General features: G+C 39.2%; 2 protein-coding genes across 2 annotated transcripts in view; one reads left to right on the top strand and one right to left on the bottom strand.

Moving 5' to 3' along the window:
• Positions 1-2,736, bottom strand: part of zgc:172182 (coiled-coil domain-containing protein 89) — a 2,856-nt gene extending 120 nt beyond the window's left edge. Inside the window, exons 1-6 of the mRNA XM_062431297.1 lie at positions 2,677-2,736; positions 1,270-1,742; positions 644-774; positions 427-563; positions 257-333; positions 64-163 (exon numbers count right to left, since the gene is read on the bottom strand). Of these exons, the coding sequence (XP_062287281.1) occupies positions 64-163; positions 257-333; positions 427-563; positions 644-774; positions 1,270-1,742; positions 2,677-2,736 (978 nt within the window). The remainder of the gene's footprint in view (positions 1-63; positions 164-256; positions 334-426; positions 564-643; positions 775-1,269; positions 1,743-2,676) is intronic.
• A 1,145-nt stretch (positions 2,737-3,881) lies between these two features.
• lrp2a (low density lipoprotein receptor-related protein 2a) overlaps positions 3,882-16,931 on the top strand; it is a 48,022-nt gene continuing 34,972 nt past the window's right edge. Inside the window, 15 exon segments of the mRNA XM_062431454.1 lie at positions 3,882-3,976; positions 3,978-4,147; positions 8,975-9,082; positions 9,579-9,701; positions 10,138-10,254; positions 10,672-10,782; positions 10,912-11,025; positions 11,124-11,240; positions 11,837-11,980; positions 12,120-12,239; positions 12,855-12,983; positions 13,469-13,638; positions 15,605-15,828; positions 16,268-16,474; positions 16,628-16,830. Coding sequence (XP_062287438.1) covers positions 3,882-3,976; positions 3,978-4,147; positions 8,975-9,082; positions 9,579-9,701; positions 10,138-10,254; positions 10,672-10,782; positions 10,912-11,025; positions 11,124-11,240; positions 11,837-11,980; positions 12,120-12,239; positions 12,855-12,983; positions 13,469-13,638; positions 15,605-15,828; positions 16,268-16,474; positions 16,628-16,830 — 2,152 coding nt within the window.

The raw sequence follows: 16,931 nt of genomic DNA, 5'->3' as shown, positions 1-16,931 counted from the left end.
TGTCGTCATCTCTGTATGGGCCACTGACAATATCACTCTTAGAAATTGAAGATTTCAACTAACCTTATTTAGCTTCTCATGCGTTATCTTGAATTCATCAAGAGCACACTGGAGAGACTTCACTTTTACATCTGCGTTAACAGCTTGTGCTTCCTGTTCAAACCTGAGGTCACGGACAAATAGGAATGTTACTTATTGTACTCCAGGTTTTCTCCAAACAGAAGTGCATGTGAAGCATTGTGGATACACATTTTACCTGCTCTCTGCTTTGGACCGGGCTTTTTTCTCTTCCTTATATTTTTTCTCCAGCTGCTGCATTTCCTCTTGTTTCTCCTGTAATTTTTAGACCAGTTTGTGAATACATGAAGAGACAAATGCATTCAGTGCAGCTGAGTTGTGGTTTTAGAGACAAGAAAAAACAGTCACCTGTATTATTTTCCCTCTTTCCACAGAAACACGTAATAATTTGTCTTTCTCTTTGGTGAGGCTTGTTATGCTTTCTCTCATGTTGGTTTCCTTCAAGGCGTTCTCCACTCCAGTGTTTTGTAGCTGCAGCTTCAGGTCTGAGTGTGAAAAGGCCACAAGTTTACCGGTGCTTGTATTTTGAAACACATAATGCAATGACCAAATGTTTAGTACCCACCTTTGCACCTCTGTGAAAATTCTCCAAGCTGTTTCTTGACATCATGCAGTTGTTCACATAGCAATGCCTCCTTGGTGTGATGCTTTGTTGTTTGTTCCAAGAGTTTTGACTGATATTCAGCTAATTTCTCCCTAAAAAGTTACACAAATATGATATAAATAATTAATATCAAAATATAACATGTGCCATTCAAATGATCAGTATAAAGTACATTTTACATATTAAACTGTCAAAGCTGCAACTAATAATTATTTTATTATTTATTAATCTTTGAATCCATTTCTAGAATAAGGAATTCATCTTTTAAGTCCATAAAGTGTTAAGAATTTGTGGAAAATGTCCATCACAATTTCCCAGAGCCAACAGTGATGTCTTCAGGTTGTCCTAAAGAAATTGCCTGCACTCAGAACAGCCAAATATAATCAATAATCAATCATCAATAATCAATTTATAAGGACAACAGAGAAAGAAACAGCCCCACATTTTAGAAACTGGAACCAGTGAATGTGAGGCAGTTTTGATGGATCAATTACGTAAAAGATTTATAAAAAATAAAGTTGCTGATTCATTTTCTGTCGATTGACTTTTAGCATTATTCATAACTGATGTTAATTCGAAAATCTTACCGATATTCATTTTCTTTATTTGTGTATTTCTCTGTTAGCAGTTTGACTTCTTGCATAAGTTTTTGAACAACCACCTCTTTATCTTGTAGTTTTTGGGAGAAAAGTGAATCATTTTCTGACTGCAGCTGCTTGTTTTTCAGCTTTAACTGCACGTTCTGACTTTTGTGCTCGTCCATGAAAGCAATAATTGCTTGATTGTTGGCAGCTAAATCCATAAATCTTCTTTCTATAATCTCTGTTTTCTTTTTTTCTCTGTCTAGTTCTTTCTGACAGCCCGTTACTTGCTCCTCAAGCTCTGTATTGATTTTCTGCAAGGCCTGACATCGTAGAAGCAGCTCATCTGCTCTCTGTTTCAGCATGCAGATCAAACTTGACTGTTCATCTATCCGGGACCACAGCATCTCTGTGTCTGATTTATCCCCTGTAGGAAGATTCCGAAGTTTCTCCAGTAACTTCTGAATACTGTCCACGCACTGAGAAAAAAAGATAGAAAACAAACTGTTAAGTCATGACAGTAAGTGTTGGTAGCCTCTTAGTAAAGCTATTAAAGTAGTGTTTGGAATAGTTATTGAGAGATTTTGAGATTAATACCAATATCATGTATTTATTTATGATAGTTTTCAAAACCTAAAGTTTCATTTTTTAAATCTGAAATACACAAACATTTTGACAAAGACCCCTTAAATGAGATTTTTCAAAGAACTGTGACCTCTTGAAAATAATCTGGTCAAACAATGAAACTGACAATTTTTGAAATACCTGAAAAAGTAAGTATAAAATAGTAAATGATGGTAATACATTATAAAAGTAACATTATGCTCCGTTACATTGTGTTACATTGTGTATACAGTCATGTATAATACATGAATGTATACACATAAACAACTGTTTATGTTCAGTGGTGGAAAGAAATAAAGTAATCCTTTTAACTTAATTCTGAGGTAAAGATGTATACACATAAACAAACAAAAATATCTATAATACACTTTTAGAGGAAAGTGAGTTAGCGTTACAAACAACAGTAAATCATGTGAGAAGAAGAAAAGGATATTTGACGGTAATGTAAGTTATTTGGTTAAAATTAATGTTAAAAAAATGACAGCCCCACAATAAAAGGACACTTAAAGGTGAGGTTAAAAAAGAACAAATGACAGTAACAGATAACAGTAAAAAAAAAAAAAAAAAAAGAGGACAGTAAACGGTGAAAAAAGTAAATATTTAACTATCAAAGTTCCCCCCCAGCAAGTTTCAAGTTTATTTACAACTTTAAGATAAAGTATAATTATGTAACATAAAGTAACGTTTACAAAATATAAGATAACACCATATAACTGTATACATTATCGGGAGAACCTTAACTTCTTGGTAACCATGACTACCGATCGTTGTACTTTTAAGTTAACTCACCTCTGTGTTTTTGCACTCCGCATTCACCAAGTTTTCTGTATTTCTCTGTGGAGTTGTCATGATAAGTAAAGGCGAAGGAAATTTGCTCCTGAGGTATCACGGACTAATAACTTTCCCCCTCTCAGGCCTCGGGTCCACTCGGGTCCACTTTTCATGGAGACAGAATCTCCACGTTCCAGTTGCTCGGTTGCTATTGGCAACCATCTTGGGACCTACCTGCCCTAGGACTACGGGCGGAAAACAGCACGTCTGCTAAAACCTGGCTCAATGCACCTCTTTTTGTTTTACACAAGGTTAATATTTTATTGTGCACTGTCTCTGTCTAAACAAAATTAAAAATTACAAATGACTGTCCTCTCCTCTGATTTAGAGGCAGCAGCAGGTTAGGGTGGGTGCAGGTGCTCGGCCGCAAGATGGCGCTGTCTATCTTCTTAACCAGCTACCAGAAGCACAGTGAAGGGATGGACCATGTCGAAAACACATGCTGGCACAAGTTGTTATATTCTTTATTGCTGCCTAAATTATGTTAAAGTTTGGCACATTCTCAGATGTTTAATTTCATGTGACCTATGATGATCTATTGTCACTCTCCATTTGAGTTTTTGAGTTGAGCTGTGTAGAGCTATCGTTAATTCCCAAATCGCTTGTAAAATGTGGAAATATCAATATGTTCATGCGGACTTTATAATTCGTCCGTTGTATACCGTATCACAAATTTATTGCAAATTACGCAGTTTTTAACACAATGCCTTGATTCTATTAATGACTTGCAATGAACCTTGCACTACTAGCCTACTGTGTGTGTGTGTGTGTGTGTGTGTGTGAGAGAGAGAGAGAGAGAGAGAGAGAGAGAGAGAGAGAGAGAGAGAGAGAGAGAGAGAGAGAGAGAGAGAGAGAGAGAGAGAGAGAGAGAGAGAGAGAGTGAGAGAGAGAGAGAGAGAGAGAGTGTGTGTGTGTGTGTGTGTAAAAAGCATCCAACATGGTTACGGTCGGACTCGAACCATTGACATTTAGATTACGTGTCGTGTCTGAGCCTGATCAGGACCCACAATTTAAAGTTTTTAATAATTGAATATGTTTTGGGGGGTACTCCTATTGTTCTCCTCACTTAGAGCCAGGAAGTATCCCCAGATTAAAGTAAATAAACAGTGACGGTAGCTCGCCGTGACTGAGAAATTACTGGCACTTGGGACCTGCTTGGCATTATGCAGATTCCAGGGCTTGAGGGATTTATTCGGAGGGCCGAGGTTGGGTTGGGGGAGCGGCTGTCCTGTGCTTTGTGCACGCCCCTTTTCATCAACTAGCGGGCCAAGAAAGACAGACAGAGGAAAGCAACAGCATCCAAGCCCCAGTCCCTACAGCTCCTCCATCTGCAGAGCGGAGCTGGACGGACCAGCCAGAATGTGGAGAGCACTGATGCTTAAACTCTTTCTCGTCTTCATATACTGTGTTAGTTGGTGCCATTCTGAAGGTAAGTAGTGAGTTTGTATTTACTCTTTTTATTTGTTCACACAGGCTGTCAGCTGAATGAGATATTGGGGACCTGCAGAGTTGTTGTGCCACTAGTGATTCATCCAGTGCACTTGTTGCTCATCAAAACAAACCTATAATGTTGTAGTGAAGTTGGAATTGCTGCTGAATTAAAATTGCTTTTGTTTTTTATCACACATTTAAGCTGTCCATCCAGCGGTTAACAATTCTGTTTAAAAAAAAAAATAGGAGTCAAAGAGGATCAATCAGCTGTGCACATGAAAATAACTTTGTTGATGATTCGGTGCCACTATTTCAATAAAATTACACCATCTCTGTCAGTCATGTTGATGTGGCTGCTTGGTGGAATAATATTAGCCTCAGAGCTTCATGTTTTGCCACATAGTATTACTTTAAAGGTTGAGCACAAAGCCTTCCTCAGACAGATTGGAAGTTCTCTGGAGGAACTTTTGCCTGAGCTTTACTGTTGCTAGGTAACAGAAAAGAGCATGTGACTTACAGACAATCTGTGAGCACTGAGAGCTGCTGGTACAAATCTCATTCAGTGGAGCAGATTTTACGCTGCACACCACTGATTCAAACCTGATTCCAAGTCAACTGAGAACTTTATTTTCTGACGTGAGACAAAGACACAGGAAATGACCAAATATACTGTTCTTTATACATGACAGTCGTGTGTTTGTCTGTTTGTATAGCCCAGCAAGATCCTACTTCTCAAATTGTAATCTGCTTTCTTTTTGCTCAACCCTTAGTATGTAAGCTCCTTAGTGTGAATCAAGCAACTAATTACACTGCAGCTGCTGCAGAATGGAGCCATTTCTACCTAAGGAGCTGTTTGGAGTTCAGAAAAAAAAACGGTACCAAGAGGAATGTCACAGCTACAGCTTTCTAATGAATTTATTATGAAATGTCCTTGATCTATTGCCTTATAAAACAGAAATGTTGGACTGTAGATGCCAAAAAGACAATATAACCTTGTTGACACTGAAACTGTAGCATTTTTAAAAAATCCCTCAGCATTTGATTCTGTTGTAGCAGTCACAGTACAGTAGTTGTAGCTGAAATTTGCCAACAGCTGAGGTGTACAAAGTGATGACTTGACTAAAACCACAGAATCTCAGTAGACTTTGGTCAGCATGTTCATGTCGATTATTAGTACGGATTTGTTGTGATTAACAGACGCATGCTGTGTCTTGTAGGTTGCAGTGATGTTCCATCATTTATCTTTAACCTGAAGTGTAAGCAACCATTCAGTGCTTTACCTTTAAATGAATAGTAAGTGCTCTTGGAAGGCTATTTGATGATATGTGAGTCAGATTGGTAGATGTCTCACTTAATAATACACTAAGAAAAATTTGAAATGTCTTGTTTATGTTTTTTTTAATTGTGAGGGAAGAGGGTACCTTCTCTAATCTCTCCACAACAATAATTTAGTTTGATAAATTATTTAATCCATGACCTTCTGTAACACATTATCCAGCACTCAGGACTGATAGTGTTGCAGAATGCTTACACTGGCATTAATGACTAATGTAACACTCTGAAGGGATGTCACGGTTCTGGTTTGTTAACTATTTTCTGGCATTTTTGCTGTTCAGACAAGTTTTGTCTGTAAATTGAGTTGTTACTTCCATTAATTATTGGCCAGTGAAATCCTGATAATCTATTAAGTGCACAGTAAGAACTTTTATTATATATACATTTTGTTACTCATTACGTTTTTGTTTCACTGGAGGAATAAAAACAGAAAAGGGAAAACAGCTGACAATGTTTGTTAATGTAATTGTGGTCTGTAATGACACAGTTAAAAATGTCTTCTCAGGACTCAAACTTTGCCAGCATGTGCATGTTAAACCTTACACATGCCCACTTCTTTCCGGTGCAGGAGCCTAAATCCTTGCACAACAGTAACACTGCATTAGAAAGCGGAACATAGTTGGCACAAATAGAGGGCATATCCTGTCTTTTCCTGGTGCTCTCTTACTCTAGCTGTGACTCACTGTACAGAGAAAACAAATTTATCCAGTAAGCTGTCTCATTGCATAGTGACAACTTAATTTATGATTATTTTCACCCATGTTTTTGTCAAGGCAAAAATCTGATTTTTCTACTCTAACTAGACCGAGGCTTTATTCCACACTCCATTTATTTCTTCCTTTTGCTCCCATGCCATTGCCAAAGCCCCTTGGTTTTTCACTGTTTTGTGTGTAGCAGTAAGAGCCAAAGTCACTTGTTTGGCAATTGACTGCATTCTGCTGCATTGATTTCCATATGAAATAGGCAGCAGCACTCCACTCTGACAGCATCGACAGGTCCAGTATTTCATGCTGCCAAGCAGCCGTTTTCTCTGCACATTTAGTGAACGCAGAGGGCCGTGCCGAAACAAGACAGTACTGACGAAATCTTGAAGACATCTTTCAAGCGCCCCACGTGAAAAGAAAGAGATGTGTTTGTGGAGGTGGACAGGTGTTTTCCTAATAGTTGGCTGTGAGGGACACTTTTGTTTAAGTTTATCACAGGAAGCATGCCTTACTGCACTCTGCTGTATGCTGTCCATCTCTAAAGCGGCTTTTTAGGGTGACACTTCCAGTTATGAGTTTGCATCCCTGCTGGAACCTCTTTTGTGCCATTGTAATTTCCCAATGGGGTTTTAGGCATTCGGGGGGCTTCATTCTAATGAAAATTCCTCTACTGCTCTTCTTTGTTGGACAATAGTAGGCCTTCCTTATCTTCCTCTGTGGATACTGCAGTGCCCTCTCCTGCTGTGGGTTTAAGATGCTAGTTAGAAAAGACATGGGTAGAAAAAAGGGAAAGGACAACATCAAATTACACAAAAACACTAATTAATTAAAAGCAACAATCATCAGACCCAGACATTACATTCTTAATAGCAGATTTGTGCCATTCCACTTGGCCTTCACCACCTCCTACTATTGACTGACATGGTCAAACTTTGTCAGGAAGAAGACAGAAATCTGAGGATAAAGGAAAAGTTACAAAGAAGGACATTTTTTTCAGAACGTAAGAAGAACCCCCGCACAAGATAGTGCTGTTGAAAGGATCAGCTTCAGTGTATCTGTCACCTTTCCCAGAAGTAATACTGTGAGGAAACACTGGCTGCATTTGAAAGCCTCCAGCAGATTGGTTTCTCCTTGGCATATGTGCTCTTAAGTTGTCAGCCCAGGTCTGAATGTATAGCAACATCTTGATCTTTCCCAAGGCAGATTTTCATTCTGACATCTTATTAATATCATTCATTCTTTTTTTTGTTTGTTTTGTTAGGATAATATGATAAACTTCTATACAAGTAACTGTTTACAAAATACTTTATAGTTACTGTTGTAGTGACACATTTGTTAAACTTCGTAGTCCTGTTGTGTGGACATCCACTAAGTTCATGTATTTGAGTGATCACTCTTCATTGAGGGGAGAAATATAGTTTTTTTGTGAAACTCAGTCCAGCCCCGAACTTTTCATGTACTGTATGCAACACTTGTCTATACTGCCATGCTATAGATGATGCTGAAACCTCTGGGACTACTTCCCTGCAACAAAGGCTCCCTTTGAGCCGATTGCAAGCAATTTTATCGTTAGTAAACTGAGCAGGAAAAAAGGTTTACTTCCTGCGTAGCTGCTTGAAGGAGTTAAATATTCAGCCTGTTTTGCTGGGTTGGTTTGCAAAGCAGTTAGGTGGTTTGCTGGCTAATTAATCTGAGGCCAAAGTTCTTGATATGAGTGTATGCAAGGCTTTTAGAGCAGTGGTACTGGCACTGACCCCACAGCTGTTGTGGAAGTGATCCATCTTAAAAGAGCACATTACGTAAAGGAAATGATAGACCCCCGACTCTAATTACAATCAATGTCTCACTCATGCAGCATTTATCAAGCCAATAGGCTGCTGATTCATAGCCAACTGACATGTCTGTTTTAGTAGTTTTTTACTTGTCATAGTTGCTCACTTAAACACACCTGTAAAAATGAAAAAAATTCACAGCATATCTGTAATTTTCTTATTAGTAGTGGCTTTAAGGTAGTATAGAAGAATTATAAGGCTATAGCCATCACATACTATATCATTTTATTTTAGATAACTACTCCCAATATTTTTGTAGGCTATTTCTGCAAATGTTGGGAGATATTTGATCAAGAATGAAGAATGTTTCTAAAATACCGGATCTGTCAGGGCAGAGATAGAGCACCATTCCCAAGCATTCACCTCTAATCACCACTTCACAGCTCTTCTCACGAAGAATTTAGGTTGAAATGGTTGTGGTACCACCCAGTACCACTATTTATTCCAATTACATTTCAGACGGGACAGGAACAGCATGCACCATAAATCAGGCTGTCAGAGAGACAATCAGAATTGCACATTCCTATTTGGACGGGTCTGATGGAGTGCTCTGCCACTGAACTATGCTGCCTGAATCAATCTCTCCTGGAAAACGTCAGGGTAGAGTGGTGGTACCTTATCTCTACAGATGCCACTCAGTGAGAACATCAAAAGGAGGCTCGGGATGAATGCGGTGAAGGTTGTGTAACTGTCTGGGGGATGGCTGGCACGCTTGTCTCCAAAGCTTGTCAATGCTGTGAACAACATGCTTCTTTTTTTTCTTTTCTTTTTTTTTTTTTTTTTTTTACATAAGAAGCCCAATAAGGCCCTAAGATGGACAAGATGACAAAAGTTTTAAATATAATAACAACAATAATAATAATAATACAATAACTGTGGATTAAAGTTGTAAAATCTTGTAAGGTAAAGTTTGAATTTAAGCGCTGAAATGTGTAAAATTGTGTTTGTGTGTAGGATGTGAACTGGGGCAGTTCCGCTGTGGGACGGGCCGATGTGTCCCAGGGGACTGGCACTGTGACGGGACATCAGACTGTGTGGATGACTCTGATGAACAGGACTGCCGTGAGTTACTCATCATATCAAACTGTAGGACAATAGACAGAACCTGAGACGGATGGCATATTTATAATGCCTCTTTAAAAGTGAGTGTCATTCCAGCTTGAACACAAGTTTACAGCAGCCGTGAAAGAGGTGCTCAGACCTTATACTTATCTTTTTTACTCAAATTTACTGAAGTAAAAGTTGCCTTTATTGAAAATTGCCCTTTTCATGGTATTTTATAATATTATTAATATTACTGATTGAAGAGGCTTTTCTATGCAGTCACAGGTTATGATGGAGCTGATTTTAAGAGCTTTCTATACTACTAGATTTAGTAATTTAGTAGCATGTGTCATATATGGAGGTGATCTTAAATTAGTTTACATATATGATCAACTCATATTTTATATGTTGCTAATATATGCTTTGTTTGTAAAATCCTGATTTAACTAACTAACTTCTAACTTAAGTTTTCGAATAATAATAATAATGAGATGCTCTGTGTGTGTTCCCACAGCTCAGGTAACATGTGATGTCAGTCATTTCCAGTGTTTGAGTGATGGTGAGTGTATCCCGGATGTGTGGGTCTGCGATGATGAGGAAGACTGTGAGGATGGCTCAGATGAGAGGCAACACTGTCGTAAGTATATCTTACGACTACTACGAACCGATGCTCTTCATGGAAAATATACCAAATCATTGTTCTAATTGTCCTTCACAAGTTGATATTTAACCACCTGAACCCGTATATTCCCTTAAAAATCATCCACAGAAGCTTCAAAGTCAGATAAAACACACTGTTCATCACATATGTTTTCACTGCCTGCTTGGTCTAGTGCTTTATTGAAACTTTATCTTAATTTTAAATAAAATTTGTCAATTATTTAAACTAAAATATTGCAATCCAAGATGCTATATTTCAGAATCATTTTCACCCATTTACTTGTAATTGTACAATTGTGCAAAATCTTGGTATAACTATGTTATGTGGGTTTGGAACAATAAGCCAAAGGATCTGTGAGGCCTATATGTACAAATACGTAATATTTACGTGACTCTGTCCAATATCTCTCCAGCTGGAAGGACGTGCACCAGTGGCCAGTTCAGCTGTAGTAACGGGGTGTGCATCCCAGGAGAATACCGATGTGACCGTGTGGCAGACTGCTCAGATGGGGCTGATGAGAGAAACTGCCGTAAGTCTTCTCCAGGGTGGTTTCCTCTTTTTATTATTTTTTTTATCTCAGGCTCCTGTGGCATTTTAATCAATTTGTTAAGATTAAGAGGCTCGTTGACTGACAGAATGGGCCACAATATGCTTCTTGTTGTCAGAGGTTGATTGCAGATTCCTTGGTGGATTAGTCAAGCTGAAGTTCAGCTGCTATGCCATTATTGTGCCGACATGGTAGACTCACAGCACTGCACACTGTGGTAATCTCACAATTGCTCAAAGAATGCTTCGGCGACTGCTGTTGTTATGGTGGTGGCGTTAAATTTTAGTCTCTTATCCTCCCCATTCGCTAAGCTTTTCACATTTTCACAGCTGAAAAGAACACAGTTGTCAGGCTGACTTGAATGCATACTGTTTCCCTGATGATGATTTAATCTTTCAGAATTCAGTGAGTGTACAGAGCTGAGATGTGCTAATGGGGCCTGCTACAACCGGACCCAACGATGTGACCAGATACTTGACTGCCGTGATGGCTCTGATGAGGCAAATTGCAGTAAGTAGCCAGCCAATTTTAGGACCGGGCCCCCCTCCCAAACAACAGCCTTCACTTGCAAAACTATCCATGGCATTACATCATCACCAAATGGTTCTTTTTTGTCTGCTTCTGGTCTGTTTTCTTTAGCACAGCACTGCAATACAGGCCTGTTTCCATGTCATAATGGAATGTGTGTTCCTCAACGGTACATCTGTGACCATGACGATGACTGTGGGGACCGAAGTGATGAGCTAAATTGCAGTATGTAGCCTCTGTCTCCCTACCCTCTCTTCTCCTTCAGTCAAATCTGAGTTACTCTCTTAATTTCTGTGTATTAATAGTGTCCTTATCACCTGCAGCATACCCAACATGTAAAGGAAACTACTTCACCTGCCCCAGTGGCCGCTGTATCCACCAAGTCTGGGTTTGTGATGGAGAGGACGACTGTGAGGACAACGCAGATGAAAAAGGCTGTGGTATGATTACAGCAATTGGAAACTGGTTGTCATATTTGTAGTTATTTTTTACCATTAGGACCTGAAGTTTTAGACATTTAGCTGGTTAAGGAACACCAGAATTGGTAACAACCCGAGCTCTCTGTGTGAGCCTGATTCATCTCCAGTCTCCATGGTTGGTTCACGCTAGCAAGACGCTATGCCTGTGCTCCTTTAAGTGTGTTATTCAAATGCCTCTTTGTGGCACAAGATTGCGCAGCCCCCCAAAGGGCTTTAGAATTCCTCCACACGGCTGTGAAGAGTGTGTGTTTTTAGAGGATGGGCTGCAGAAGCCCTCCGTGACCCCCCACCCCCTCCAAAAGCTCCACTCCCCTGCATTGATTTAAAGTGACAGTAATTTCCCTGACAATGAAGTCCTAGTCACAAATTTCTTAAGATCAGCACTACATTCCTGTGGAGATAAGGCTGCTAGTCTTTAATACATACCTCACACTCTGAATATCTTTGCATGCCCACCAGTGTGACACATGTAAAACTCTCTGCTGTCTTGTTTTCTGATTTTATATGCTTAAGCCTGCACAGACATGATGATGATGATGGGTTTGTTTTGTCCATAGATAATGTATCACGGGAGTGTTACCCAGGGGAATGGCCGTGTCCATCCTCTGGCTTGTGTATTCCTATGGATCATCTGTGTGATGGGACGGCTCACTGTCCGGTGGGAGAGGATGAAACCAACATCACTGCTGGACACAATTGCAGTTAGTACCAATGCAACTAGTATATAGTACTTAGGACATCTAATAATATAGACTGCCTAGCTACAGAAACTATACTGCATATATTATTATATGTAAGTATATTTATTCCTTATTGTTATTGTGGTTTCTGTGTTGTCAGGTATTTGGAGATGTGCCTCTCTGAGCTGTGAGCATCGTTGTCATCCTTCCCCAGATGGGGGAACCTGTTCCTGTCCTTCTGGATACATTGTCAGCAATAACAATAGTCGCTCATGTATAGGTATACCCTCTTCATTAACTTAATTGCAACTGTGTGCAACCTCTTTATATAGATGATAAATATTTGTTGGGATAGACAAAATAGACGTGTTTTCTACCTTTGCTCAGTAAATGAGTAGTTAAAACAATAGTTACCAGGTGAATCTTTTCAAACTTTTTTGTGGTTTTAGGTTTTGTACTTAAGAACAGGATATCAGTCTGTTGGTGAAAGAGATACTTAATTTCAGGACAACAAAAGTACACAACCTTTAACCAAATAACACCATGCTTGCTAACATTGACTCTAGCAGCAGTGCACCCAGATTCTCATTGTGACCAGAGCATAATTAATTCAAATGAGGTTTGCAAGATCTAGCAGTTTACATAAAATGTGTTATCTGTGTTTGGACTCAAAAGTAAAGCACAAAAACTGCCTGGTCTGAGAGCTGAATTGAAAAGAAGTGAAGGGAAAGGGGAAAGTATTGTAAAGTACACCTCATTACATCTTTATGTTGTTATCTTCAACATATGTTCAAAGTGAAATCCCCCCCCCCCCCCCCCCCAAAAAAAAACAAAAAAAAAAACAACAAAAAAAACAACTGTGTGTCATTCTCATCTGTTGTGATTTTTATTAAAGACTTTGATGACTGCTCAATGTGGGGCGTGTGTGACCAGTTGTGTGAGGACCGGATTGGCTCCCATCGCTGCAGCTGTCTAGAGGGCTACATCCTGGAGCAGCACAGATACTGTAGAGCTGATGTCTCGAGTAAGTGTGATTTCCTCTCTGTTTAAATAGGCTGTCTTACATACAGTATCCTCACATTTTTAAATGTGTGAATGATCCATCCAAATGAGGCCCATTAGCATAGCCTCCTTTCCTGTTTGCCAACCCCTGTGGCTGCTTTACTGAGCGTCTGCAGTTCTTTCTGGTGCATTGTTGCGTACTGAATGTTGTTTTAGTTAGTCTCTTGCCTTTGTGGAACATAGAAAGAGTGTTGACTAAGAGGCTGACCTCTTTGCCTTTTGCTCGGCAAGAGTGTGTAATGACAGTGGCTAAAAAGCACTTTACCTTCAGTCAGGGATCTGAGAATAATTCAGTAAATTTCCACTCATCATTCAGCTGAGCATGTACACTACTAAATTGATACTTGTTTTGATACTAATCAGGATCTAGTTCTAACCTGAATTTTATTTATTTTTTTAAGATAATGACCTCTTAATGCTGTGTATTGTGGTATGTTTTCTCTGTAGCTGGAGCCCCAACTTTGGTGTTTTCTAATGGCAGAGACCTGTTAATAGGGGACATCCATGGCAACAGCCTGCGCACTTTGGTTCATTCACAGAACAGAGGGGTTGCTGTGGGAGTAGACTTCCATTATAATCTCCATAAGATCTTCTGGACTGATACGATTCAGAATAAGGTATTTTTATCCACATCTATATCCAGTGTTATTTTTTAGCAGCATGGTTCTTGGGATGGCATTGTCGGTCATTCCACTGTTTTGGTCCAGACTGTAATATCTCAACATCAATTGGATGATTTACTTTAAAATTGTCATGTTAAGCTAAAGGACGAAGCCCACTGATATTTGGGTTTTTTAGTGAAATGTTTTGAGCAACTGTTAAATGGATTGCTTTGGAATTTGGTACAGACATTCATATCCCCCGCAGGATGAATTGTAATAATGGTAAAAATTTAGAATTTGTCTAACACTTTGGTTTATGACCAAATACCTGCATAATTAATAATATTCTCCCCAGTCTCAAATGTACTTTATATTGTGTGCTAATTACTGGTGCTGTCAAAATGAAGGTGTTAATTTCTTGATTAATTTAAAATATCAAATGTTGGAAAATTAGGATGATTAACACATTACTGTCTTTCAGAGGCTGTAGCAGCCTCAGTTTTAAGTCTAGGTTGAGGATACTGTTATATGAAAGTAGACAATCTTTCCTTGTTGTATTTTTTCATATTTGCAAGGACTATTGTCAATTGAACATGGAACACATGTATTGTTGTCAATTTTCATTTATAGTAGCCCATGTAAGAAATGGTTGCCTTCTAATCTGATACCTAATTTTAATGTCCTTGATGGTTTTGAAATTCAACTGGCACTTATATTTTTAACATCTATTACAAGCTTCAATATTGAGAAGTAAAAAGCAATTGATTGCAATGAATCACAGCAAATTTTGTGACAAATTAGGTTTTTAAAAAATTGATTGATAGCCCTACTAATTACCAAATGTTGGTATGCTAACAGGCTACGATAGATAACATGGTAGATAACATGATAAATAATATACCTGCTAAACATCAACATGCTTGCATTGTTATCGTGAGCATGTTAGCATGCATGGAGCTGCTAGTGTGGCTGAAGAATTTAGTCATGCTACCTACAATGTTTTTCTTCGAGCATTATCCGAGTAACAGTTTATGGAGAGTAAACTAGTTTCTTGTTTGAGGATATACTTGAGTTGGACTGCAGCTGGCCAAGACAACATTCTTTCAGTTATCCTTTAAAATATCAGAAATGTTGATACTATAATAATGGGATGGCTTCTGGCTCCTGTGCGGCTGGGCCATAATGAAGGGGAAGTAGACGTGAAATGGAATCCAAATGGCTTAATCTTGAAACCTGTCTGATAGGCTGGTATGATGTTCACATACCAGAGTGCAATTTTTGTAACTCAATCTTGTTCAAAGTAATTATGCCGTATTTGTTTTCAGTGGCACTGTCCATCTATATGCATTCTTTGTCCAGTTAAAAAGTCTTTGTTCAGCCTATGCCTTGGCTTCTCCATGGTTTGAACTGCAGCCACTTGCCTGATAGCCTAGGACATATCTTTGACAGGGCATCAGTGTATATCGCATCTGTGTGTATCAAGCACCTCCATGGCAGCATGTCAGATTAAAAGTAGGGAGAGTGCAAACAGGGCATGTGAATGCAACCAGAAAGGTTAAACTTCCAGGCTATTTCCACATCTTCAATTTCTCTTTAACCAGGTCAGTTGAATATCCTGCTCTTTAGACATTTAGATCTTATTTCAAAAGAAGCAGAGCTGCTAAGAGCAGTACTCCCCTAAATAGCTGCATGATGTCAAGGCTTCCATTCTTAGAGACTAGTGCCATTATCGTATTTAGAAAACCACCTTACAAGCTTCATAACAAGACAGAAAACAGACAGTCAAACAAGTAAACCCTCTCTGCCTCTTGCTGTTTGCTAAAATGTGTTTCTTATTGTTACCTTTACATTAAAGCTTGTGTCTGCTGTTGACAGCCACACTCTTCAATCATCCTCCTTCTTAATATATTTCATTTATTTCTGGAAGCAGGGACCACCTAAGGCTTGATTTCCTTACAACAATACCATCTTTTGTGTACAGGTGTTTTCTGTGGATATGGATGGTTCCAACATGCAGGTGGTTTTAAATGTATCAGTTGACTACCCTGAGAACTTGGCTGTGGATTGGGTGAACAATAAACTGTATGTGGTGGAGGCCAGCGTCAACCGGATTGACATGGTGGACTTTGATGGAAGTAACCGGGTCACGCTCATCACTGAAAACCTTGGAAACCCTAGAGGACTGGCGGTGGACCCCACTGTAGGGTAAGCATCTCCCAGTTTCCATCCGTCCATCCACTCCTGATCTGCACATACAGTATCTGTGTCGTGCTCCATTGCCATGGAATAATGGGGGGTGTGTGTTTGAGATTAGCAGATTGCCCTGGTTGGATTAGTGAGGAGCAATGTAAGTGATGGCCCTCATTGTAATCCAATAGTATTGGTCAAGGGGGGAGGAGAGCCAGGTGGCTACAGATAAATTGCTTATCTTAAATTAATGTACAGTTCTTCCTCCCGACTGGGGGTATAATAGGATGCAATTGATGCTAAAGTTAATTAAAAATAGTAAAGCCTCCTATGTGTTATCTTAATTTAATACATGTAATATTACTTCTGTATGCCCAGCTGTACATAGCAGTCTTAATGAAAGGATCCCACCTCAAAGAAAACTGACAGATGAAGCATGTTCTTCTTCTTTTCACAGGTATATGTTCTTCTCAGATTGGGAGGCACTGAATGGGCAACCAGGTCTTGAGCGGGCCTTCATGGATGGCACCAATCGTTATGGGATCATTGGGACTAAACTGGGCTGGCCAGCTGGTATCACACTAGACATTGAGGCCAAGCGCATTTACTGGGTTGATAGTCGCTACGATTACATTGAAACTGCAACCTACGATGGCCTTCATAGGTAAAAATATCATGTGTCATGTCATTTTTAGATTTATTTGATAAAAACATAAAATCTTATTTCTAATTTCTAGATTTTTGTGGAGTAATCAAGTAGAAAAAATCCATGCCTTCATATTCTAATAAATCAGTGTCCTAAACATTTTTTTAATAGAAAAACGGTGGTCCATGGAAGTGCTGTGATCCCACACCCATTTGGTATCAGTCTGTTCGAGCATAATGTGTATTTCACGGACTGGACTAAGATGGCTGTGATGAAAGCCAACAAGTTCACTGACAGCAGTTCTCAAGTGGTTTACAGTACATCTCAGACTCCACATGGAGTAGCAGTGATACATCAGTTCAAACAGCCACACGGTAAGACCCTCAGTGAGGCCCATTTGTCTTGTCTAATGTGGTTCTTTAAGCGTGCAGAGATGGTCACAGTTTTTGCTAGAGGAATACCAAGCTACAGTTTA

The sequence above is a fragment of the Scomber scombrus genome, chromosome 13, assembly GCF_963691925.1.
Source record: "Scomber scombrus chromosome 13, fScoSco1.1, whole genome shotgun sequence".
Classification (NCBI taxonomy): Eukaryota; Metazoa; Chordata; class Actinopteri; order Scombriformes; family Scombridae; genus Scomber; species Scomber scombrus.
Note: the sequence above shows the minus strand (reverse complement) of the source record. Positions and strands in the feature narration are given on the sequence as shown.